This window comes from Lepidochelys kempii, chromosome 6, assembly GCF_965140285.1.
Source record: "Lepidochelys kempii isolate rLepKem1 chromosome 6, rLepKem1.hap1, whole genome shotgun sequence".
NCBI lineage: Eukaryota > Metazoa > Chordata > Testudines > Cheloniidae > Lepidochelys > Lepidochelys kempii.
Window position 1 is genome coordinate 128062555 of NC_136385.1, and position 25333 is coordinate 128087887.

A 25333-nucleotide genomic window follows, 5' to 3' on the forward strand; every position below is an offset into this window, starting at 1 on the left:
TGTTGCCAATCCTTTAGAATCTAAAATCTAAAGGTTTATTCATAAAAGGAAAAAGATACAGATGAAAGCTAGAACTGGTTAAATGGAATCCGTTACATACAGTAATGGCAAAGTTCTTGGTTCAGGCTTGTAGCAAGGATGGAATAAGCTGCAGGTTCAAATCAAGTCTCCGGAGTACATCCACAGCTGGGATGGGTCATTCAGTCCTCTGTTCAGAGCTTCAGTTTGCAGCAAGGTTCCTCCAGAGGCAAGAAGCAGGACTGAAAACAAAATGGAGGAGTTTTCAGGGCCTTTTATATCCTCTGCCCTGTGAAAGATCACAGCAGCAAGATGGGGCCTGGAGTCACATGGGCAAGCCACATGTCCATGAACAAAAGAACGTAAGAATGGCTAGACTGGGTCAGACCAAAGGTCCATCCAGCCCAGTATCCTGTCTGCTGACAGTGGCCAATGCCAGGTGCCCCAGAGGGAGTGAACTTACTAGGTAATGATCTAGTGATCTCTCTCCTGCCATCCATCTCCACCCTCTGACAAACAGAGGCTAGGGACACCATTCCTTACCCATCCTGACTAATAGCCATTAATGGACTCAACCTCCATGAATTTATCCAGTTCTCTTTTAAACCCTGTTATAGTCCTAGCCTTCACAACCTCCTCAGGCAAGGATTTCCACAGGTTGACTGTGCACTGAGTGAAGAAGAACTTCCTTTTATTTGTTTTAAACTGCTGGCCATTAATTTCATTTGGTTGGCCCCTAGTTCTTATGGGAACAAGTAAATAACTTTTCCTTATTCACTTTCTCCACACCACTCATGATTTTATATACCTCTATAATATCCCCTCTTAGTCTCCACTTTTCCAAGATGAAAAGTCCTAGCCTCTTTAATCTCTCCTCATATGGGACCCGTTCCAAACCCCTCATCATTTTAGTTGCCCTTTTCTGAACCTTTTGTAATGCCAGTATATCTTTTTTGAGATGAGGGGACCACATCTGTATGCAGTATTCAAGATGTGGGTGTACCATGGATTTATAGAAGGGCAATAAGATATTCTCCATCTTATTCTCTATCCCTTTTTTAATGATTCCTAACATCCTGTTTGCTTTTTTAACTGCTGCTGCACACTGCATGGACATCTTCAGAGAACTATTCACGATGACTCCAATATCTTTCTCCTGATTAGTTGTAGCTAAATTAGCCCCCATCATATTGTATATATAGTTAGGGTTCTTTTTTTCCAATGTGCATTACTTTACATTTATCCACATTAAATTTCATTTGCCATTTTGTTGCCCAGTCACTTAGTTTGGTGAGATCTTTTTGAAGTTCTTCACAGTCTGCTCTGGTCTTAACTACCTTGAGCAGTTTAGTATCATCTGCAAACTTTGCCACCTCACTGTTTACCCCTTTCTCCAGATCATTTATGAATAAGTTGAATAGGATTGGTCCTAGGACTGACCCTTGGGGAGCACCACTAGTTACCCCTCTCCATTCTGAAAACGTACCATTTATTCCTACCCTTTGTTCCCTGTCTTTTTAACCAGTTCTCAATCTGTGAAAGGATCTTCCCTCTTATCCCTCGACATGCACGATTCAGTTCTTTACAGGCCGACGCCATTATTTACATGTTAGTTTGAACGTTCCCAGGAAAGCTCACATGTGGATTGGCGTCTCCCAAAGTTTTTCAGCCAGTGCTTCTTCAGTGGGCACTTACTGAGAATAGTTCTTTCTTAAGAAGTTGACCAAATGCTTCACTGAGGCTTCTTAGAATCAAAACACATTAAGATACAAGTACATAGCCAATATTCATAACTTCAGCTACAAAAATGATTCACACATACAGATAGCATAATCATAATCAGCAAAAAATCATAACCTTTCCATAGACACAACAACCTTTGTACAATATTTGCTACAAATATATAACAGTGGTTGCAACAATCATCTCTACGGTCACAGGTTACGTCAGTAAGGTCACAGGAGGAGAAAAATGTTACAGGTTGAAAGGAAGCTGTTAAATCTTACCTTCCAACAGGCTGTCCTCACAAATAACCTTTAATAATATTCCTGATGAAGAGGCACTTTGCCATCTTAAACATGGGCTAGTTCTGCTCTAAACTGAAAGTCCCTGTTTTCATCTACACACAATATAAACTTTTCGTTAGTATATTCCAACACGCTTGTCCCTGCTGTATTATTTTTCTTATTGTTTTTTCATGTGAGAAGGAAAAATCTCTATATGGAACAATAGATAACATTTTAAAGATGAAACTTGAAGTTCTTGTGGAATAGGTTACTAAATGTTACTAGAACACATTTGTTCTAAATCCATGGAATTTTGGATTGATCAGCTAAATGATACTTGTCTATTTTATCTGTTAAAATCAGTTTTTAATTTTTGGTCAGACCATGTTAGTAAAAGGCAGTAGGTAACAGGTAAAATGGTCTGATATAAGTTTCTACAATGTGATAAATGCAGCTGTGTTTATATTTGTGTTTAGAATAAAATAAAGACCATGGCGCAATTATTAAAAACGACTGCAGAAAGGTCTCCTTACTCCCAGTAAAGAGTATTTAAAATTAAATGCAACCTGCCTGTATGCTGTGATGCCATCAGTCTGCATACATGACTCCTATTATTGTAAGTGGCTGGAATGATCAGTAGTTTTTATTAAGATTTTAACATTTTGGTCAAAATTAACATTTTAATTATACTAGTATATTTAACTTGCTGCTTTTGGAGGTTATTGAATTGATACATTTTAGATTTCTAACTCTGTTCTTTGTACAGCGTTCCTCGTTATGATCAACCTCCACCAGTGACTTATCAGCCACAGCAAGCTGAGAGAAGCCAGCCCCTTTTAGTGCCTGCAAATCCATACCACACTGCAGAGATTCCTGACTGGCTTCAGGTTTATGCCAGGGCTCCTGTAAAGTGAGTGTCTTTTTCATTCCTCTCAAAACGACTTACTTCTGTCTTTTTTTTTAAAGTTTTTCTCTATAGCTGTATTTCAATAACTAGAAAAGAACACCTTTTTTGCATTATGTAAATTAACTTTTCATTGCACAGGCACTATTATTGGCAGTAGAATTAAATGTAGAAAGTTATAGCAGATATTTTCAAGTATTCAGAACACAAGTGCAACCATGTGCAAAAGTTGTGGGAACCAGGTACAAGGATGCTTGAGATCTGTAACTGTATCTTTGGGACATCAACAGTATATTAAAGAAGATGCGGTTAGTCTGTCCCCTTCATTCCTCTCCCCAAACCCTCCAGTGTCTGATAGAGGTTTAACATCAGGCTTTCTGCAGCTAAATCAGAACTGATGTCAAGATAACATATTTGGTCGGATGTGGGGAGACTTATTTCACAGTAAGCGGTTACTGATCTTTGGGTGTCCCACTAGTGGTATTAAATCCAGTCTTGGGAGGTTTGTTTTGCCTTAGGTAGAGGATAAGTGCTGTGACCGTAATAGACATAGGAAGGAGTTACGGTTGTGGATAAAAACATGTGTCCAAGCAACAGGCCCTATTTAATCTTGTGAAGTAATGTATTTTGAATACAAACATACAGCACTGAAGTAACATTGCAGGTCTGATGCAATCTACACTGTTATGGTTGCTGCTCTACATTGTGCTGAGAGTGTGTAGTTTATGCAGCTCTTGTGAACCTCAGAAATCTCCGATTGCCGATCCTCAGGGACTTGAGGGGAGGATTCTCTTTCCTCCACCCTCTGACTGACCAAATTTATCCATTAGGTCGGTCTGGACCCATAGTAATATGACCTTCTACCAGCAGAGCAAGATGTGGAATTCAAGAAATATTGTGCGTATCTTTTGTGAAACCTTTTGTGAGAGGGTCAGTTGCAGCGTGAAGAATCCAGTTCATTCCTTTCCCCACCAAATGGAACAGTTTTCTCTGTTCTGTTTGGATTTTTAACTTTTGTTTATTTGTAAATTAGCAGGAATTTCCAGTTTTTCTCTAGGAAAAGAGTCTGTTTTTTCTCTTTCCACTATAAGGAGCTGTCAAATGGAATTAAACCCCTGAAATTAAATGCTAAGGATCTGTCGAGACACCTATGGCTGGCCTGTGCTGACTGACTCAGGCTCACAGGGCTCGGGTTGCAGGGCTGTTTGATTGCAGCGTAGACTCTAGGGTCCTGTGAGAGGGGAGGGTCTTATAGCCCAGGCTCCAGCCCATTCCAAGAAGTTTACACTGCAATTAAACAGCCCTGCAGCTCAAGCCTTGCAAGCGTGAGTTAGCTCTCACGGGCCAGCCATGAGTGTTTAATTGTAGTGTAGACATTCCCTAAGGTTTGTTCATAACCAACGTATGCAACTCACTCCATGGGAGTATGACTGTTGCCTCCTGAGTTTCCATGGTCTCCAGAAGGCAAAGAAGCAATAGTCCTGTAGTTGTTTAGTCACAAAGGTATGTGAAATGGCATATAAGAACACTGGGCTGACGAGTGTCACGATTTTTAAAGGAAGATCTATCTCTGGAGAAAAACGTTGCAAAGTGCTCCTCACTGTTCACGTCACCATGTCGAATAATACATGAGAGAGAGAGCCAAGAGCGTGTGACTTCATCTTAATGTGTTTGATTCCAAGAACAATGAAGTTCCTTATTGTGATGGATTGGGTCAGAAACCCCCTTGGGACTGCCACCTGATGTGCTGGGACTGCCTCTGAGCCTGTTTTCTCTGGCAGCTTGGGACTTCAGTACCGTACCTTGTTGTGCCAGACACGCTAACCTGCTACAAACACAGGGCCAGGTCTGAACCACGTCCCTCAAAAGCTCCAGGCTTAACTGAAAAAAGCTTAAGAAGTGCTCCTGTCTCTAGCACCCAGATACCCAGTTCCCAATGGGATCCAAACCCCAAATAAATCAGTTTTGCTCTGTATAAAGCTTATACAGGGTAAACTCATAAATTGTTCGCCCTCTATAACACTATAGAGAGATATGCACAGCTGTTTGCGCCCCCAGGAATGAATTACTTGCTCTGGGTTAATTAATAAGTAAAAAGTGATTTTATTAAATATAAAAAGTAGGATTTAAGTGGTTCCAAGTAATAACAGACAGAACAAAGTACGTTACCAAGCAAAATAAAATAAAACACGTAAGTCTAAGCCTAATACAATAGGAAACTAAATGCAGGTAAATCTCACCCTCAGAGATGTTCCAATAAGCTTCTTTGACAGACTAGACTCCTTCCTAGTCTAGGTCCAGCAATCACTCACACCCCCGTAGTTACTGTCCTTTGTTCCAGTTTCTTTCAGGCATCTGTTTGGGGTGGAAAGGCTATCTTTTGAGCCAGCTGAAGACAAAATGGATGGGCTTCCAGGGCCTTATATAGTCTGTCTTTTGTGCAACATCACAGCCACAAGATAGGGTCTCTAGCCACCTGGGCAAGTCACATGTCTATGAATGATTCAGCTTTTTGCAAGCCAAGGCCATTGTTTACAGGTTTCAGAGTGGTAGCCATGTTAGTCTGTATCAGCAAAAAAAACAAGGAGTACTTGTGGCGCCTTAAAGACTAACAAATTTATTTGGGCATAAGCTTTGGTGGGCTAAAACCCACTTCATCGGATGCATGCAGTGGAAAATACAGTAGGAAGATATATATTCACAGAGAACATGAAAAAATGGGTGTTGCCATACCAACTGTAATGAGACCAATTAATTAAGGTGGGCTATTATCAGCAGGAGGAAAAAAAAATTATCACTTTTGTAGTGATGATCAGGATGGCCCATTTCAAACAGTTGACAAGAAGGTGTGAGTAACAGTAGGGGGGAAAGAATTAGCATGGGGAAATAGTTTTTACTTTGTGTAATGACCCATCCACTCCCCGTCTTTATTCAAGCCTAATTTAATGGTGTCCAGTTTGCAAATTAATTCCAATTCACAGTTTCTTGTTGGAGTCTGTTTTTGAAGGGTTTTTTTGTTGGAGAATTGCGACTTTTAGGTCTGAAATTCAGTGACCAGAGAGGGTGAAGTGTTCTCCGACTGGTTTTTGGATGTTCTAATTCTTGATGTCTGATTTGTGTCCATTTATTCTTTTGCATAGAGATTGTCTGGTTTGGCCAATGTACATGGCAGAGGAGCATTGTTGGCACGTGATGGCATATATCACATTGATAGATGTGCAGGTGAACGAGCCTCTTATGGTGTGGCTGATGTGATTAGGTCCTATGATGGTGTCCCCTGAATAGATATGATACTGATACTTCTGATACTTTCTTTGTTGGGCCTGTCCTGTAGTAGGTAACTTCTGGGTATTCTTCTGGCTCTGTCAATCTGTTTCTTCACTTCAGCAGGTGGGTATTGTAGTTGTAAGAACGCTTGATAGAGATCTTGTAGGTGTTTGTCTCTGTCTGAGGGGTTGGAGCAAATGCGGTTGTATCGTAGAGCTTGGCTGTAGACAATGGATCATGTGATGTGATCTGGATGAAAGCTGGAGGCATGTAGGTAGGCATAGCGGTCAGTAGGTTTCCGATATAGGGTGGTGTTTATGTGGCCATCACTTAGTAGCACTGTAGTGTCCAGGAAGTGGATCTCTTGTGTGGACTGGTCCAGGCTGAGTTTGATGGTGGGATGGAAATTGTTGAAATCATGGTGGAATTCCTCAAGGGCTTCTGTTCCATGGGTCCAGTTGATGAAGATGTTATCAATGTAGCGTAGGGGATGAGAGATGAGGAAACGTTGTTCTAAGTCAGCCATAAAAATATTGGCATACTGTGGGGCCATGCGGGTATCCATAGCAGTGCCGCTGACTTGAAGGTATACATTGTCCCCAAATGTGAAATAGTTGTGGGTGAGGACAAAGTCACAAAGTTCAGCCACCAGGTTTGCCGTGACATTATCGGGTATACTGTTACAGTTGGTATAGCAACACCCATTTTTTCATGTTCTGTGTGTGTGTCTATATATATCTTCCTACTGTATTTTCCACTGCATCCATCTGATGAAGTGGGTTTTAGCTCACGAAAGCTTATGCCCAAATAAATTTGTTAATCTCTAAGGTGCCACAAGTAATCCTCGTTCTTTTTGCCATTGTTTACATGTTAGTTTGAACCTTCCCAGGAAAGCTCAGATGTGGATTGGTGCCTCTCAAAGTCCATTGTTAGTTAAGTACTCCCAATTACTTGAATAACCCCTTCATGCTGTGTTGACCAAATCTGCCTTATGTGCTTCCTACAGCAAACACTTTAAATACAAGCATAGAGCCAACACTCATAACTTCAGGTATAAAAATGATACATGCATGCAAATAGGATGACTATATTCAGTAGATCATAACCTTTGCAAAGATGCTACAAGGCATATCTAGCATAAAACATATTCTAGTTATGTCATATTTACACTCATAAGCATATTTCTATAAAGCATTATGGGGTGCAATGTCACACTTATGCTGGCTTTAGGAAATGTAATCTCATTCAATCTTTTTGAGCCTATTAACTATTTTTTAATTTCTTAAAGTAAACTTTGTGCTTTTTTGGAAACGAACCTACACAAATTTCACAACAAAACTATTTTTTGCATTTAGACTGTTGACAACTACATCCCTGGTCAAAAATCTTCATTACTAAATAACATGGAAAAAATGTATAACTATTTTTTTAGAAGAAATTATGCTATTTTAGGAGCAAAGAGTCTGCCCCATAAGAATGCATTTTTTTACTCAGTTCAGAGAAACACACGAGATGTACAAACCCAACGCACCAAGGAGCAATAATAGCACCACCAAGAAAACCTAGGGATTGTGGCTTTAATATTTTCCCATATGAAATCAATTTTTGGACAAATGAGTAAGAATTGTAGCAATGACTGCAGTTGCAGATTCATAGGGTTTGGATGATCTTCAGTGGTTTCCAAGTGCAGGTTCTTTTTAAAGAAGCCTCTGGTAACATAATTTAATGGGTTTTATACCTACATGTGGCTACTGGGTGTGCCAGCCAGCCTGTAAAGATTTAAATTGGCATAAATTACAACAATATTTTTATGCACCAAGGATGTGTTCAATTCCAGTAACCTGTTGGAAAGGATTGTTTCCTATGAGCACTTCTAGTTGCTGTCATTAACTGTGTTCTGTTCATTAGATTTTTAGACCATCTAGTCAATGTCTGTTTTCAAACTGTTTCAGTGTTAGGTGGGTTCTTGTCCGTGCACTTGTGGAAACCTGGGAACAGACAATCTCAGATTCTTGGAAATATCTGTAAATCCTCCATGAAGAGACAAAATTAGAGCAAGTTAAATTAGTCCAAAGAATTAAAATGTGATTCACATAGTTGAGAAGAAATAATGAATTCATACATAAACACAATATCCTGTCAATTTTTGGTTTTCCCTCTTAGAGTAGATCTGGTAGTAATATTAATAAGCACTTTATATGTTCAGAGCACTTCACAATCATTGAATCCTCATAATATACCTCTCTGAGGAAGACAACTGTGTATTATCCCCCAGGTTACAGATAGGGAAACTGGGAGAGAGAAAGCATAGACCCCATTGTATGTTTGTTCTGTCAGGCTCTAAACCAAGAGAGGTATTTTTTAACAATGGGGTAGAGTGTTAAAAATATTATGTAGAATCTCTAGAATGTGATTTTACTAGATTTTAATTGACTAACTACTTGAAATTTTTCTTTAACAGGACCTTAAGTTTTAATGCCAGCTTCAATGCACAGGTTTCAGAGTAACAGCCGTGTTAGTCTGTATTCGAAAAAAGAAAAGGAGTACTTGTGGCACCTTAGAGACAATGCACAGTCCACCTGAGACCTTGAGCCGGGGTGGCCAACCTGAGCCTGAGAAGGAGCCAGAATTTACCAATGTACATTTGCCAAAGAGCCCCAGTAATATGTCAGCAGCCCCCGATCAGCCCCTCCCTCCCCCGCTCCCAGCACTTCCCACCCACCAGCAGCCCCGCCAATCAGTGCCTCTCCTTCCCTCCCCATCAGCAGTTTCGAGGCTTGTGGGGAAGGGTAGGAGTGAGGGCACAGCAGGCTCAGGGGAGGGGGATGGGAAAGGTGGAGTGGGGGCAAGGCCTGTGGCAGAGTCAGGGGTTCAGCAGTGAACACCCCCCTGGAAAGTTGGCGCCTGTCGCTCCAGCCCCAGAGTCGGTTTTTATACAAGGAGTCGCATAGTAACTTCTGAAGAGCTGCGTTTGGCTCTGGAGCCACAGGTTGGCCACCCCTGCCTTGAGCAATTGCTTTCTCTTTCTCAGTTTAACAGTAGCTTAATCATCTTGAATGTTAAATCCAGTGTGAATGCAATAACAATGAGAGCTTGGGGTCAAAACTTTCATTCCATATGCCACCCATAATAACATTTGTCTCTGGTGACAATATCATGTAACAAATTAAATATTGATAAAGCAGATATCAGATTTTTTTTAATTTTGTCCAAATTAATATAGGGGAGGGATCACTGAGCAGGAAGTTAGCTCCCCTTGTTTAAAATCAAGTTTTTCCAAGAAATGTAGGAAGTTTGCCTTGCTAAATTCATGAGGTTCCTGAACTAGAATCTCCTGCCACATACTAAAGGCTAGATATATGTTTCAATGTATTTGCTATGTGCGTTAGGTAATACTTCGGGGATCTTTTTCAGTGTGTGGAATCTCACAAGGATCATCCTTGAAATGAAAAAGAATAGCCTAAATGGATAGGAAGTGTCTTCCAAGCACCTGATCCAAATGACATTGGAATAACATTTTTCATCCACCTAAAGAGAAAAATCTTTTACCGTATATGATTGTCTTCAGTTTATTAAAGGCTATTAAAATGTGCAAGAGAAACAAATTACGCAATGATGGAGGTGGTTATGGGGATCAAAAAGCCAGAGTTAAGAGAACAGAGCAAGATATCCTTTGCATATAGTCACCTTTTGGACTGGCTAACCATTTGATTTTTATTAGGACAGTTCCATACTTACATTACATCAGCCAGTCTACGTGCAGTGGAGCTGGTGGTGGTAAATTACTGTTGTTCAGATTGGTTCTGTAGATGTTTGAAGTGTTGCCAGATGCACTAAGAGCCTCTTACCCATTGCTTAAAAAGCCAGAAATAGAAGGCATTGTTTGGATTCTCAGTGTAATCAACTTATCTGGAAAACTGAGTGTACTACAAGTAAACTCTCATTCCCATTCTTATTGGTGGCTCAATGACTCTTTGATCAGACCCCTGACCTTCTACCCAGCACTTCTGTTGGGAGCTGACATTTGAAGCCACAGCACCAAAAAACAATGAGCAGCCCTAACTTGCTGATTCATTTCTGGCAGGCTGCCAGAAGATGCCCAATTATAGCAATCCTGCTTTAAAAATAAAATAAAAGCTGTGAAGTCACAAAACACCTCTGGACACCGCTTCACTGTGTATGTTGCATGCAGCTTTGTTCCCCACTGTTGCCAATTAAATAAGAAACTGTGGTCCCCCACTGAGAGGCAAATTTAGCAGCCTGCTGCTAATCCTAAATGATGTTCATTGATGAGTGCCTGACAACACTGGGGAAGGGATCATGAATCAGAGACCCTGCTCTACCTTTGCACAGTTCACCAGACACAGAAAAGGGGAGCATTGCCTTATCTATAATTAGCATTAACTCAGGAGTAACCGTGTGCCTGTTTTTTGGGGGGGGAAAAAAAAAAAAAAAGTCATGCTGACTTGTTTGGCATCAGCACGTAAAGCTCTGGAAGTGGATAACGTGCCTTGTTGTTTAATTACCATAGCACTTAAGAGCCCTATCATACACCAGGGACCCCATAACGCTTTCAAAAAAAAAATGCCCCTAATCAGTGCTTAATAACTAAAGCTGGTTTTCTCATAGTGCATTGCTTTGGAAAATAATGGGTTTGACAATGTACATATGTCAAGTCATGGAATAAGATTAAACGTAATGAAAAGTTCTGATCTGAGCTTAAACCCTTTATATTTCAAACTAGGTTTCTTTGGATGCCAGCTGCACCTCCGAGTCCTCCCACTTTCCAGTGCACATGGAGCCCTTCTGGCCAACTGCCCTTTTTTAATAATTATTAAAATATTAATGTATTTATTTATAATTGCAGGAGACACATTACTGTGGTATCCTTTCTTCTTCCTGTTCTCCAGGCTTGCAGCATCTTAAAGTAGACACTGTATTACTTCTACTGCATATATGCATCCATTTTCTCATCTAGTTTATTCAGACCTAGATGATTACCTAATTTTATTCATTCTTGTTTTACCGATAGCTATAGCAAGTAGATGCACATTTATACTTGAGAGAATAGAAAATTAAATAAGTTTTATGTGGTTGCTGGACAAGGAAGATTAGACATGCTAATATCACTAGTAATTGTGCTAATAGGCTGTGTAAAATACAAAACAGTAGAATACAAAGTACTACACTGCAACTAGAAAACAAGACTCAAACCAGATCTCTCTCATTTCTGGGAGTGGGAGTACAGAAAAATACATTGTTTTGCCTCTGTTTAAAAAACAGTTGTGCAGCCTGTACTGGTTACAAGGCTAGCTTAACCCTTAACCCCTCTCCAGTCTCTCAAGTTCTCCCTTTCAAGTGACAGGCTTTCAGGGTGGACTTCTGTGCTTATCCCACTTGCAGACCTCGTCTCTGGGCTACAACACCCATGTTTACCACCCTTGTTTTCTCAGCACCTGCAAGACTTCCTTTGGGAATAAAATACACTAGGTAAATGCAGTGCCTCAGAACAGCTCCTTCAAAACAAAGTATTGTTTGTTTAAGCATAGGAGAGAAAAGAATTAAACCAACAGAACACCTATAAGCACATTACTGGACTATTCTTTTCAATGGTCTTTGTCTTGTAAGTATTGGTAGATGGCTGAAGCCATGGTACTCCTTTGTTGGCTCATGTGAGTAACTCCTGCAGGAATTAACCTCCTTGTCACCGTATGGCAGACTATGCCATAACAATCAAACAGATGTACATGTAATCTTCATAAAAATACGAATATCCCACATTCTTTGCACAACCATTTCACTGAGAAGTTCTACTGATTCCATGCTTTGGAGCAGGGACTTTAAATTTTGCCAGGGGGTGGTTGGCCTTGTTGTCAGTGATGTGGCTTTTCCTGTTCGGGTGAAAACATGCCTAAATCTGGCCACGTTCTAAGCCTTTGAACAATTGAAATTTGCACATGCTCAATAGAGACTTCCTAGAATTTTGCAGCAAAATTCTCCATAGATTCTATCTGCACTGAAGATGCTGCAGGGTCTGAGCAGGATTCCCTGCATTTACTGCTCCAGGCTGCAGCAGGCCACCACCCTACAAAGAAAAAAGGACTCAAGGTGCGAAGTCTCAGAGCCTGGGTCAATTGACTTGCACTTGCGGGGCTCAGGCTACGGGGCTACAGATAGTAGTGTACATGTTCGGGTTCGAGCTGGAGCTTGGGCTCTGACCCTTCCCGGGTCTCAGCCCAAACCTGAATATCTACACTTCTATTTTTAGTTCCACAGCCCAAGTCCTGTGAGCCCAAGTCAATTGACTCAGGTTCTGAGACTCTGTCTCGGGTTTGTCTTTGCTGTGTAGACGTGCCCTGTGGCACCAAACACCAAAGCAGAGATTTGGTAGAATCTTTCTCCAGAGTTCTCAGTGTTTCCTCTGTTAGCACCCAGACAGCGTGGAGGAGCAAGCTACCTGAATCAAATGCAAATGGAACAAGAGTAAGACCTTTGTAGGGGGTGGAGGGACTATATTAGGCCAAAGAATATGGAAGGGGGGCTGGGACAAAGAACCTTAGGGCCAAAAGTGGGTGGGAACAGAGACTGGCTGGGTAGGAGGCTAGGACTGAAAGCTGGGCAGGGAGAGGAGACTAAGATGAGGTGCTGGGATGGAGTGTGGTTAAGGGGAATCTGGGACTGGCTGGGCAGGAGCCTGTGGGGCCTGGATGGGGGCCTGGGATAAGGAACCCCTGGAGGGGTTCCGAGACTGGGAGCCAGGGTTGTGGGGGTGGAGGAGACTGGCCTTTGAGAGTATGTCTATACTGTGATTAGACACCCACAGCTGGCCCTTGCTGGCTGATGTGGGCTTGGGTTGACAGACTATTTAATTGTGGTGTAGCCATTCAGGATTATGCTGCACCCTCGCAGGATCCTGGAGCCTGGGCTTCAGTCTGAGCCCAGATGTCTACACTGCAGTTACAGTCTCTTAACCTGAAGGCTGCAAGCCTGAGTCAGCTGTCATGGGACAGCCGCTGGTTTTTAATTGCAATGGGACATACCCTGATGGGGGGACTTGGATGAGGAGTCCGGTGATGGAGAGTGGGACAAGAAGCTATGAGTGACTAAGGAGGCGGGAGAAAGGATTAGGACTGGGATAGGTTGGAGAGGACAAGAGCAGAAGGGGGTCGGTCTTGGGGTGGAACAGGCAGAAGGATCAGTGACCACTAGAATGCACTGCCCTCCAGAGCCTGGAATGAAACCTGAGATTCCTGAGTCTCATCAGTTCTCTGCTGTCAGCAAATATCTGAGACCCCCCCCACTGGCAGAGTTGGTATGTGGGGGTCAATATGATGCCAATTGTTGTTGTTTTGTTTTTAAAACCGATAAATTACGTACAAAAACCTGCACTGAAAACATTAACATTGCAATTCAAGCACTGTAAAGTCAGGAAATGTTAGATTAAGGTTGCCTGTGCAACCTAATTCAGCCCGGTTGTGTGTGTGCATAATGGTCGTCTTTTATTACGTGATCACATACTTTTTTCCACAGGACCCTGCCTTATTCAGTGCAGCGGATGGACCAAGCACTGCAGATGAATTAGAGTTGTGTAAGGAAAGAGGTGGTTGTCTGTAGGACCCCAGCCTTATCTGTTTCAGAAGTTGGAAGGTGTAGAGTGAATAAGGTAGAGGGTTGCGGGAAGAGAAATATGGTCTTGTGGTTAAGGCAGTTGGATACTGCCCTGGAGAAGAATTCTGCCCCTGCGTTTTCTACAGAATTCCTGTATGGTGTTGGTCAAGTCACTTAAACCAAACTTTTCACAGGTGGTCACTAATTGTGTGTTCCTCATTTTCCGGATGCCCAGCTCAAGAACCCAGGGTCTTGATTTGCAGATGTGCTAAGTTCTCAAAGCAGCAGCTGAAGTCAATGAGAGCTGTGCTTTGAACATACAAAGTTATGTATAATACTATGTGCTCAGGATAATGGGTTCTTAGCCGTTTCAAATCAGACTCCCAAAATTAGTAGACATTGACCTTGATCTCTGTGCCTCAGTTCCCCATCTGTAAAATGAGGATACCCCTCATTGCACAAGGGTTTGTGAAAATAAATTCACTTCTGTGAAGCCTTCACATACTATAGTGATGAGCCATAGAAGCAACATTGAGGAGGAAATGAGTCATTCTGTATTGAGAGCAGGGTTTGACTAGTGTGTGGTGAATAGAGCCTAGGGCCACACATGGAATAAGGAAGTAAAACTGGACTCTGGACTCATTATCCAGTTCCCTTCCAGGACTAAACAATGCTAGTTCTGAGCCTGGAAAATTACTTGCAGGAGAACTGGCATAGTCTTGATACATCACAAGACTTGTTTGGCAGTATTTACATGAAATTAAACATACAGGAGACTTTCATTAAATTCAGCTGGGTTAGTGAAAGGTGGGTGGAGTGAATACATATGCTGGATCATATTGGGGGGTTTGAATGTATCTAATGTTGGCGGCTCGGAATACACTAAAAAGCCAAAGAGAGTCTGTGGTGATCACAGGAAAGTTAGATGTTTATGTATTCCCAAAAAGTGATGAAAATGATGACATTTAAACAGTAAAACAGAATTGCTACATGCAAAGGATAAACTTAGGAGCGCTGTCTGTAACTGAGCCTTGACATCTTTAGCTAGCAATATGATGCTTTGTAATGGAAGTGGCTACCTATAAAAACATAAGTGATAGAGAATGAGCTTTCTAATGTAATCAGCTAAAAACCTACCAAATAGTGAACTTCAGGTATTCATTCTTAGTAGCCAGTGACATTCAGAAACCACTCCACTACATGCTTCTCCTTCCAGCCTCTTGATGGATGTTGCCTCTCCACCTTGCTTGAGGGTTTTATCTTAATATGCCTCACCCTCAGTCTTGCTGGGTGACAAATCTGACATCTAACAAAGGCTGTTGAGCGCTAGTCTTTTGAGTTTTTATTGCCTCTGTCTGTAGTTTTACAAACTTCTGTGTTGTGCATCTTGCTTTTATTCTTTGTCTTGTTCCCCCATCAAGGAAAACATATTGCCAATACAGCAACCCCTTCTTTGATTCCTTTCTTGGCTCTGCCCCATTTTGTGTCCCCTACCTCAGGGATGCTCCAGTATGAATGGTAGTTGCTGGGTTTTTTTAGGGCTGTGAAGCGTTTAAAAAAATTAGTCGTAATTAATCGCTCTGTTAAACAGTAAGAGTGTCATTTATTTAATTATTTTGCGGTGTTTTCTACCTTTTCAAATATATTGATTTCAATTACAACACAGAATACAAAGTGTACAGTGCTCTCTTTATATTTATTTTTATTACAAATATTTGCACCGAATACAAGTACTGTAGTGAAATCCCTTTATCATGAAAGTTGAACTTACAAATGTAGAATTATGTACAAAGAATAACTGCATTCAAAAATAAAACAATGTAAAACTTTAGACCCTACAAGTCCACTCAGTCCTATTTCTTGTTCAGACAAACGCTCAGACAAACAAGTTTGTTTACATTTGCAAGAGATAATGCTGCCCACTTTTTGTTCACGTCACCTGAAAGTGAGAACAAACGTTCGCATGGCACTGTTATAGCAGGCATCACAAGATATTTACATGCCAAATGCGTTAAAGATTCATATGTCCCTTCATGCTTCAACCATCATTCCAGAGGACATGCATCCATGCTGATGATGGGTTCTACTCTATAACAATCCAAAGCAGGGCAGACCAATGCATGTTCGTTTTCATCATCTGAGTCAGATGCCATTAGCAGGTTGATTTTCTTTTTTGATGGTTTGGGTGCTGTAGTTTCCACATCTGAGTGTTGCTCTTTTAAGACCTGAAACCATGCTCCACACCTCGTCCCTCTCAGTTTTTGGAAGGCACTTCAGATTCTTAAACCTTGGGTCGAGTGCTGTAGCTATCTTTAGAAATCTCACATTGGTACCTGATTTGACAAAACAAAAGGCTGCTGTGAAAGTGTTCTTAAAACGAACGTGTGCTCAATCATCATCTAAAACTCCTATAAAATGAAATATATGGCAGAATGCGTGTAAAACAGAGCCGGAGACCTACAGTTCTCCCCCAAGGAGTTCATTCACAAATTTAATTCATGTATTTTTTTTTTTAACGAGCATCATCAGCATGGAAGCATGTCCTCTGGAATGGTGGCTGAAGCATGAAGGGGCATACAAATGTTTAGCTTATCTGGCACGTAAATACCTTGCAATGCCGGCTACAACAGTGCCATGCAAGTGCCTGTTCTCACTTTCTGGTGACATTGTAAATGAGAAGAGAGCAGCATTATCGCCCGTAAATGTAAACAAACTTGTTTGTCTTAGCAATTGGCTGAACAAAAAGTAAGACTGAGCGGACTTGTAGGTTCTTAAGTTTTACACTATTTTGTTTTTGAGTGCAGTTATGTAACAAATACCTACATTTGTTAAGTTGCACTAACACGATAAAGAGATTGCACTGTATGAGGTGAATTGAAAAATAGTATTTCTTTTATCATTTTTACAGTGCAAGAATTTGTAATAAATTTTATAAAGTAAGCACTGTATACTTTGTATTCTGTATTTTAATTAAGTTAATATAGTTGAAAATGTAGAAAAACATCCAAAATATTTAATAAATTTCAATTGGTATTCTGTTTAACATGCAATTAAAACTGCGATTAATCGTGATTAATTTTTTTGAGTTAAATCGCGTGAGTTAACTGCGATTAATCAACAGCCTTAGGTTTTTTTCCTCACTTTCTTTTGTTTTGCTTGCTTCCCTGTTTTTGTGTGGGTGACGGTTTAGCTTTCCCAGCAGTTATTCCTAACCTGTTTGCCACTGGGCAATCTCCCAGCCCGCACTGTACGATCATCTGTATGTACTTTTATAATAAGGATATAAATGAAGGGAGGAGGATTTGACATCTCAGAATGTCGTAGCACAAAGAGTAGTAACATGAGGAAGGAAAACTGAATATTCAGGGAAATATTCAACAATAATTGCAGCTATGTAGTGGACTTGGACTATACTGGTTGATATAATACAGGTTAGCTCAGACAGTGAAGTGATGTAGTGTATAGTCCCGCAAAACCCAGAAGGTCTTATTAGTTGATCCAGACTGCCATATTTTGCCGTGCTCATTTATGCAATTGTAACCATTCTAATAAAAGGACAGTAAAACAGTTCAGCGATCAATAGTGCTGACTTGCTTTAGGGATAATTTTGGGCACCCTTCATTTGCTTGATTATGTGGAAATGTGAAACTGAGGTGTAGGTCAAATGTTCCAACAGGAGAGCGCTCTGATGACCGTTCCATTGCAAAATGAAGGCTTCGCTTTGTGAACTCTGCTGGCTGCACTGTAAGTGTAGCAGGTAGAATAAAGCTATGAATTAACCAAGGGCCCTGCAGTAGCCTCCTTCACCAGCTGTAGTTGTTAAGGCAGGGGCACTTCAGGAGCAGACTGATACTGTGGGTGAAGAAGGGGCTTTGCGAAGCCTGTGAAATTCTGCTCTCTAGGAGGCAGGCATTTGGGAGTACTGGGTCAATCAGCTAACAGACTTTATTTTTTCAAGTTATTCTGTTGACCTCAGAAGCTGTCCACAGTGGAGTGGGGGTGGCGGGGAGGGGTGTTTCCCTCCCTCCTTCCTCCCCCCGTATGTACACAAAATTCAAACTACTCTTACTTAGGGGGATTTCTTGTGGGGGTTTTTAAAAAAAAAATTTTTTTAATGCCTCCAGAATGTATTCACTACATTTGGTTAATAAGCAGTTGCTTGCTAATGTCTTAAATAATTTTATATTTGTTTTCATAAAATGATTTGGTATTTTTACATTAATATAAATCGACAGTGTGATTGAGTGATTCCTCAGTGTAGCTTTATGGGATTTCTACCTCTTCCTTTAAGAAACAAATTACTGTAAAGATTTACCAGACTAATTTTAATTGTGGAAGACTGTGGCTATCAGAAATAGGTTTGTCAGTGTCAACTACTAAAAATGTCGTCAGTGGTTTCACAGTTACAAAATGGTATGCATCCTGCCTTGTGTATGTGTGTGCTCATAATGACCTGTGAGTATGCATCTCATATATTTATATCTCAAACCAGATACGATCACATTCTGAAGTGGGAACTCTTCCAGCTAGCTGATCTAGATACATACCAGGGAATGCTGAAGCTGCTCTTCATGAAAGAACTGGAACGAATTGTTAAACTGTATGAAGCATACAGGCAAGCCCTTCTCACAGAGCTGGAGAATCGCAAGCTAAGGCAGCAGTGGTATGCACAACAACATGGCAAGAATTTTTAAGCTAACAGTTTTTTTAAATGGAATTTCATGAGGACGCAAAGAGCTTTAAAAGTTTTGGTTTTTTTTTAAACCACGAACAAGTGCTTTGGTTTAAAAGGCAGCTTATTTTTGTTGATGTTGCACCTTTGTCAATAATTATCCTCTTGAATTTTTTTCTACATCTATAAGGTATTGTTTATAGAATGAAAAACATGTTTGTTCTTTTTCTGTACAAAAGAGTTAGTTTATTATTCTGAGAACCAGTATGGAGGAAAAAACCCTTGATTCTGGTATCTCCTTTTAGCAGCCAGCTGTATTAAGAAGCTGTCTATATATATTTTTACATGGTGATAAATGCAATTTATAAGGAATGTCATGGATGCAAAACGATGTTGTTAAAATCCAAATTAATAAGTTTATTTCCCTTCAGATGCCATGTGTGTCTCTGGGAAGAGTCTGTTCTTTGTGCAACATCTAAGCTAAGATGTTTACTGCTTTAATGTACCGTACACTGATACTGTTACTTTACAGTAACCCTCAGTAATATTACTAAATAGTGCAGAAGCATAGATTTTTTTTTCCAATCAGAACAAAATGCTTCATTTATGAAGTATGAGGTTGCCTTATATTTTTTCCTATGTTATATGCATTGTAACACTTTAGATTTGCCAGCAATCTGCACAGAACTTTGTCATGGGGCAAGATACCTGCAGCATCGTCAAGACTAAGGGCCGGTCTGCAGTTCAAATATAGGTTGACCTAGCTGCATTGCTCAGGTGTGAGATATAGTTAAGCTGACCTAACCCCCAGTGTAGACAGCACTAGGTCAACAGCAGCATTCCTCCCTCGATCTAGCAGCTGCGCCTCTGGGGGGTGGATTACCTACACCGATGAGAGAATTCCCTCCATTGCCATAGTAAGTGTCTGTGCGACAGCCGTGCCACTGTGTTACTGTAGCATGTCCGGTGTAGACATACTCTAAGGCCTGCAAGCTACTCCACATGCATGTTGAGCTAACTGCAGCTGGAAAGCAATAGAATTATCTAACTGACTTATCAGCCATAAATCTCCATGATAAAATCAGGGATGCATTTTTTGTCTTGTAATGAAGTTTTCTTTACACATGAAGTTTTTAACCTGCACAACTACCCCTTCCGGTATCATACTTTGGTTCATTAATTGTTTATGGCTCCTTTTTTGAGTGCAATAAATATTGTTGCAAATAAGAAAATACATTTCCTGTAAATCCCATCAATTCAATAAATTTCAATTTTTTGTTTTAAATAAGGAAAGTGTGAATATCATTGATTTACCGAGATTAAAATTTGAACAAAACGTAGCAAAAATATTTTTTGCCTTTTTAAAAGATCAGAGAAAATGGCTTCCAGTGAGCTCCTCCTAACCATGAAAATCTTTCGATCAGAGAACAAAGACATCAGAAATAAGTGGATTCTGGGAAGATTTTATCTTTAACTCAGGAATTAAACTCAGTCCGTGGATTGGGCCAATTTACATTTTAATTATCTGTGAGGCAGGTCTACAAAAACTGATAGTATGCCATCCTTGATCCATAACAGATCTCCCACTGCTAACAGGAGCCTTGTACAAAGGTCCTGGGCAGAATAAAGTTGTTGTTGCATTCAGCATGAGTCCGTGGGAAGCAATGCTCTCTGCTGTTTGAGTGTGCACTACCCAACTTGTGCAAACCACGTGTTGTAATTGGGCTCATACGGTGCGTATTTACACTTGAATTTTAAAATCTGCTGTTTAAAGCTTTGAAGCCTAACAGCAGCCTCCTGATGAGATGAAATGGATGTGGTTTGTATCTCTGAGCAAGGTTGCAAATGCAGGGAAAGAATGCTCCATTGGCTTTGCATCAGTTCACATGGGGAAGTTTTCTTCACAGCCACAGGAGCAGGAAGCTTTCTTGAAAAGTAACGCTTACATTCAGCACAGTCTGAATCTGTTGTGCGGGCCAGATAAATGCCTCCCTCGGCTAGGCCAGGCCTGCAGGCTGGATCCTTGACACCATTGCTGTAGCTCGGGGGTGGCCAACCTGAGCCGGAGCCAGAATTTACCAATGTACCTGGCCAAAGAGCCACAGTAATACATCAGCAGCTCCCCATCACACCCCCACCGCTCCCAGCACCTCCCACCCACCGGCAGCCCTGCCGATCAGCGCCTCTCCCTCCCTCCCCGCACCTCCTGATCAGTTGTTTTGTGGCGTGCAGGAGTCTCGGAGAGGGAGGGAGAGGAGTGAGCGCATAGCAGGCTCAGGGGAGGGGGCGGGAAGGGGTGGAGTGGGGGCAGGGCCTGTGGCAGAGCCAGGGGTTGAGCAGTGAGCACCCCCTGGCACATTGGAAAGTTGGCACCTGTCGCTCCAGCCCCGGAGTCGGTGCCTAGACAAGGAGCTGCCTAGTAACTTCTGAAGAGCCGCACGTGGCTCCGGAGATACAGGTTGGCCACCCCTGCTGTAGCTGATTAAGGCTGCAGGCTTGTCACGGATACTGTGATTTCTCGGTTCCTCCCTGACTTCCTGCAGGAAGGCTGTAGGTGGGTGCGTCGCCGGCCCAGTGAGGAGGGAAGCCTGGGAGGAGTGTTGAGAGGGATCCTGCCTGTCACTCACCTGGCAGCAGCAACTTCTATCCCATGGATCTCTCTCTACCCCCAGACCAAAAGGTTTTGTCCCCCCCCCTTCCTTCCTGGTCCCAGCTCCCTCCACCCTGACCCAACTGCTGAACCATCCCCCCAGTCTGGGAGGAAGCGTCAGGAGAGACCGGGACCATTTCCTTCTGCCCTCGTCCTGGAGAGACCTGGACCAGCTGGGACCTCTTCCCCCTCCCCGTGGCAGCAGAACCAGGAGGTCGAGTGGCCCTGCTGTGGAAATATTTGGAGCGCTGTTGTTTCCCCCGCCCCCACAATATCTCGTGGGACCTGCCGGTGTTCCCACAAGGGTGACAGAGGCGAGAGCAGAACCCGGAGAGGGGCTGGAGCAGTTGCCTGGGTGTATGAGATTGAACTGGCCGTTGGGAAGCAGGTAGGAAACAGCTGGCGGAGACACCCAGGGGAGGGGCAGGACTCTGAGCACATGTGCCAGCCGGTGGGGTGGGGGACAGGTCAGCATCTGGGCACAGGGCACCCCCCCGCCAAGTTCCCCTTCTATCCCTCTGCCCCCTCATTCACAGCGAGCTGCCCCGACCCCTCTCCTGTACCAATTGCTCTATTATTCATTTATTGTGTGATGTGAGAAATATAGAAGCATAAGATTGATCAGTCGTCAGAAGGGATAAATATGATTAGGTATCTTGGTAAGGAGGGCTGAAATCCAAGGCCTACAGGCTGAGGCTTGTAAGATCTTAACTTTAAGGGCTAATATGGCTAAGCTAAGAAACCCTTGACATAAGTAAGTGATTGAAGAATAACCCAATGCCATAAGATTATGGGGAAAGATGTGCCTTCGGACGATATTTAGGAAAAATTAGCCGTAAGATTCATTTTAGATCACAAAATGCTCTAGAGGGGCATTTTTCTTTTTTTCCTACCGTGTCCCGTAACCACAGGATACAGGGTGTGTGCTCATGCTAATGAGAATAAAAGGAACTATACATAACGTATGAAAAACAAGGTACACCAATATTCTTGGGGGACACAATACAAATAAGGAAGGAGAGGGTTGATACTTTCCCGCATATGTGCGGGAAAGTATGAGGTGTAGTCAGAATTAAATTATAAAAAGGGGGTGCCCAGATTGGGAACAGTGAGCTCCCTATGGGAAGACTCCAGCAGGAACCATCCCTCTAGTGATGATCAAACCATGAGACACCCATCAGACCCTAAGACTATCTAGGGGGATGTGAGTATGACTGTAGCTATGGATATATGTAGGATTTATCTATGCTTGGATATTCATAACTTTATTGGTAACTTCAATACAATTGGTAAAAGATATTAGACCTTGTTCTTGTGAATGTCTGTTTCTTTCCTTGGTCGTCTTGTGTTCCTAGAATCTCTAGATCGGAAACAAGTGGCAGAGGTAAAACTGTTGAACTCGAGACTGTAGCCACCAGAGCCGAACCCACAGTGGTGTAATACAATAGCACTAAATTCACTTAAAATAAAAATAAAAGGCTACACGCCCTTGATCCCCAAAGTCTTCACCAGTGATCAGTGGGATGTGATTTAAGAGAAGCACTCTATCTGTATAGACCGGGGTGGGGAACCTACGGCCCGTAGGCCGGAACCAGCCCACTGCTTAATTTAATTCGGACCGTGGCAAGTCTCCAAGAGTGGAGCCAGAAATGGGGTTCAGGGTGCAGGAAGGGAAGCTAGGGTTGCCAGGCCGTTCAAAGTCCGGTCGCATCCATGCAGCTCCCAGAAGTGGCTGGCATGTCCCTGTGGCCCCTCGGCACAGGCGCGATCAAGGAAGCTCCGTGTACTGCTCCCGCCTCCAGCGCTGGCTCTGCAGCTCCCATTGGCCAGGAACCACAGCCAAAGGGAGCTGTGGGGGCAGCGTGCACCACGCAGAGCTGCCTGGCCACGCCACCACCTAGGAGCCAGAGATGCTGGCCGCTTCCAGGAGCCAGGGCAGGCAGGGAGCCTCCCTTAGCCCCAGCCTGAGGTAAGTGCCGCCTGGCCAGAGCCTGTATCCCAAACCCCCTGCCCCAGGTTGAAACCCCGTCCTGCACCCTAACTCCCTCCCAGACCCTACACCCCAATCCCCTTGGCCCCAGCCTGGAGCCCCCTCCTACACCCCAACCCTCTGCCCCAGTCCGGAGGCCCCATCCTGCACCCTGAACCCTCATTTCTGGCCTCACCCTGGAGCATAGAGCCTGGCCCCGAGCCTCCACACCCATCCCGCAGGACTGTGTGTGGCCTGCAACTGATTTTTAATGTGGGTCAGTGGCCCCTGATGGGAAAAAGGTTTCCCACCCCTGGTGTAGACCCTCTTGGCATGAACTGCAAGGTACCTAGTTTGCCAGCAGTCTGCATGAGGCAGAGCAATCTATAGGGCAGTGGTTCTCAACCAGGGGTCCGGGGCCCCCTGTGGGGCCGGGAGCAGGTTTCCGGGGGTCTGCCAAAATAAACCAGAGAGGGGGCCGGCCTTAGACTTGCTGGGGCCCTGGGCAGAAACCCGAAGCCTGAGCCCCACCACCTGGGCCTGAAGCCTGAGAACTTAGCTTCGCGGAGCCCCCTGTGGCTTGGGGCCCTGGGCAACTGCATTGTGTGCTACCCCCTGACGCCAGTGGCTTTTAGTCGACTGGCTACGCAGAAAACCGGTTGTGGCAGCCGAGGTGGGCCATGGAATTTTTATAGCATGTTCAGGGGCCCTCAAGAAGAAAAACTGCTATAGAGCACTGGCCATGGCTTGGGCGATGAATCCTGCACCCCAAACCCTACAGGAAACCTCCATTGCTTTGCCTCCTCTGAGACGCTGACAGTGCCATCCGTGCATGGGCCGCAGGTGGTGGGAAGGGATCTATATGTAAATGTTTGTGCTTGCCTTCTTTGCTGAGACGGCGTTCCAAATCCGTCACCATACAACAGCCACCATTCGCAGGGCGTGCTGCTGTGGGCGGTGCCCCTTCGGTGGGGCAAGAAGGAGAAGGTTGCTGACCTACTGGACCCCACTCCATGAACTTGGACCCTGGGTGGGTCACATGAAAAAGACAACCTGTAGTTGGTGGGTTGCCTTATTGAAAAGTCTGGGACCCTCCGTAATTGGGTGCATTGAATTTGACTGCTTAAAAAGGTATTTTTCATCGTTTTGTGACTCACGCAGCAAATTTGTTACATAATTTGTGCAACATTTAAGCAAGCATTACCTAATTTGTTTGATAGGTGGGCTGCTTTCCTTAGCAACAATGTAAGCACACTGCTCTATTATAAATGCAGAGGATTTAATCTACAGCTATGGGGGTTGACAAGGAGTAAAAATATCAGTAATAAGCACAAGGGAGTGATCTGCACAATATCCAAACAAGATCGTCCATGGAAGTGGAGGTTTACTATTTTGTTCAACATGCAGTATGCTGCTAGATGAGTCGTAAGGCAAGCTGTGATAAATATTTGGAGACGGTGTCCCACCAACGTAGCGGCCTTGAAATCTGAAGAGGGCAGAGAACGCAAAGTGCAAAAAACTGTCAGATGTTTGAGGGGAAAATGGGAACAACTTCATAGATGGACAGAGTTTTTTAAGCTGAGTCTTTGTGTAGCAAAGCTGCCACTAAAAACCCTTAACGAGTGTTTAGAATGTAACCTGAAAAATGTTGGAACTGCACCAAGTTCAAGCCGTCTATAGGAATTTTATTTGCCAAGAGTATTTGAAAACAATGTAAACAAAATTAAAAGAAAAGTTGAAGATTTATGATGGGATTGGTATTGTCACCGAGACCACACAGATAGGGGGGAGAGAGAGAGATTCTCGACAAGTTGGCTGTTTTAAGGTCACCACAATGTGAACGTGGATGGTAAATGTGCTTCTGTTGAACTGTGTGGTTTTGGACTTGGTGATCTTTAAGCCCATTAGCCAAGCAATACAGGAAACGTTGGATAAATACGAGGTTTCCTTGGACCAGATCGCTGCTGTTGCGTCATAAGGGAGACGAAGACGACGCGGGGAGTGGAGCATGAAGCCCTTGTTTCAGAGTGCCGTGCTTGTGATGTGTTGCTCACCTGTTAAACTTGGTTGGTTTGATGTGTGGTGTAAAAACTCTGAAAAAGTAAATGACCTAGTTGTGGAATGAGCCATGCATGTAAAGCTTGTTTCTGTATGCTCTTGGAGGATAAAGGAAAGAGTCCATGTATTCCACCCATTCCCGTTGTAACGCCCTGGAACAGCGGGTTTAATGCTGCTTTCT

At 42.9% G+C, this 25333-nt stretch overlaps 1 protein-coding gene across 1 annotated transcript in view; it reads left to right on the plus strand.

Annotated features, from left to right (window-relative positions):
• The window catches only part of SAV1 (salvador family WW domain containing protein 1), a 37999-nt gene extending 18292 nt beyond the window's left edge, over positions 1-19707 (plus strand). Inside the window, exons 4-5 of the mRNA XM_073350191.2 lie at positions 2791-2934; positions 18296-19707. Coding sequence (XP_073206292.1) covers positions 2791-2934; positions 18296-18497 — 346 coding nt within the window. The 3' untranslated portion in view covers positions 18498-19707. The remainder of the gene's footprint in view (positions 1-2790; positions 2935-18295) is intronic.
• Positions 19708-25333: the final 5626 nt, after the last annotated feature.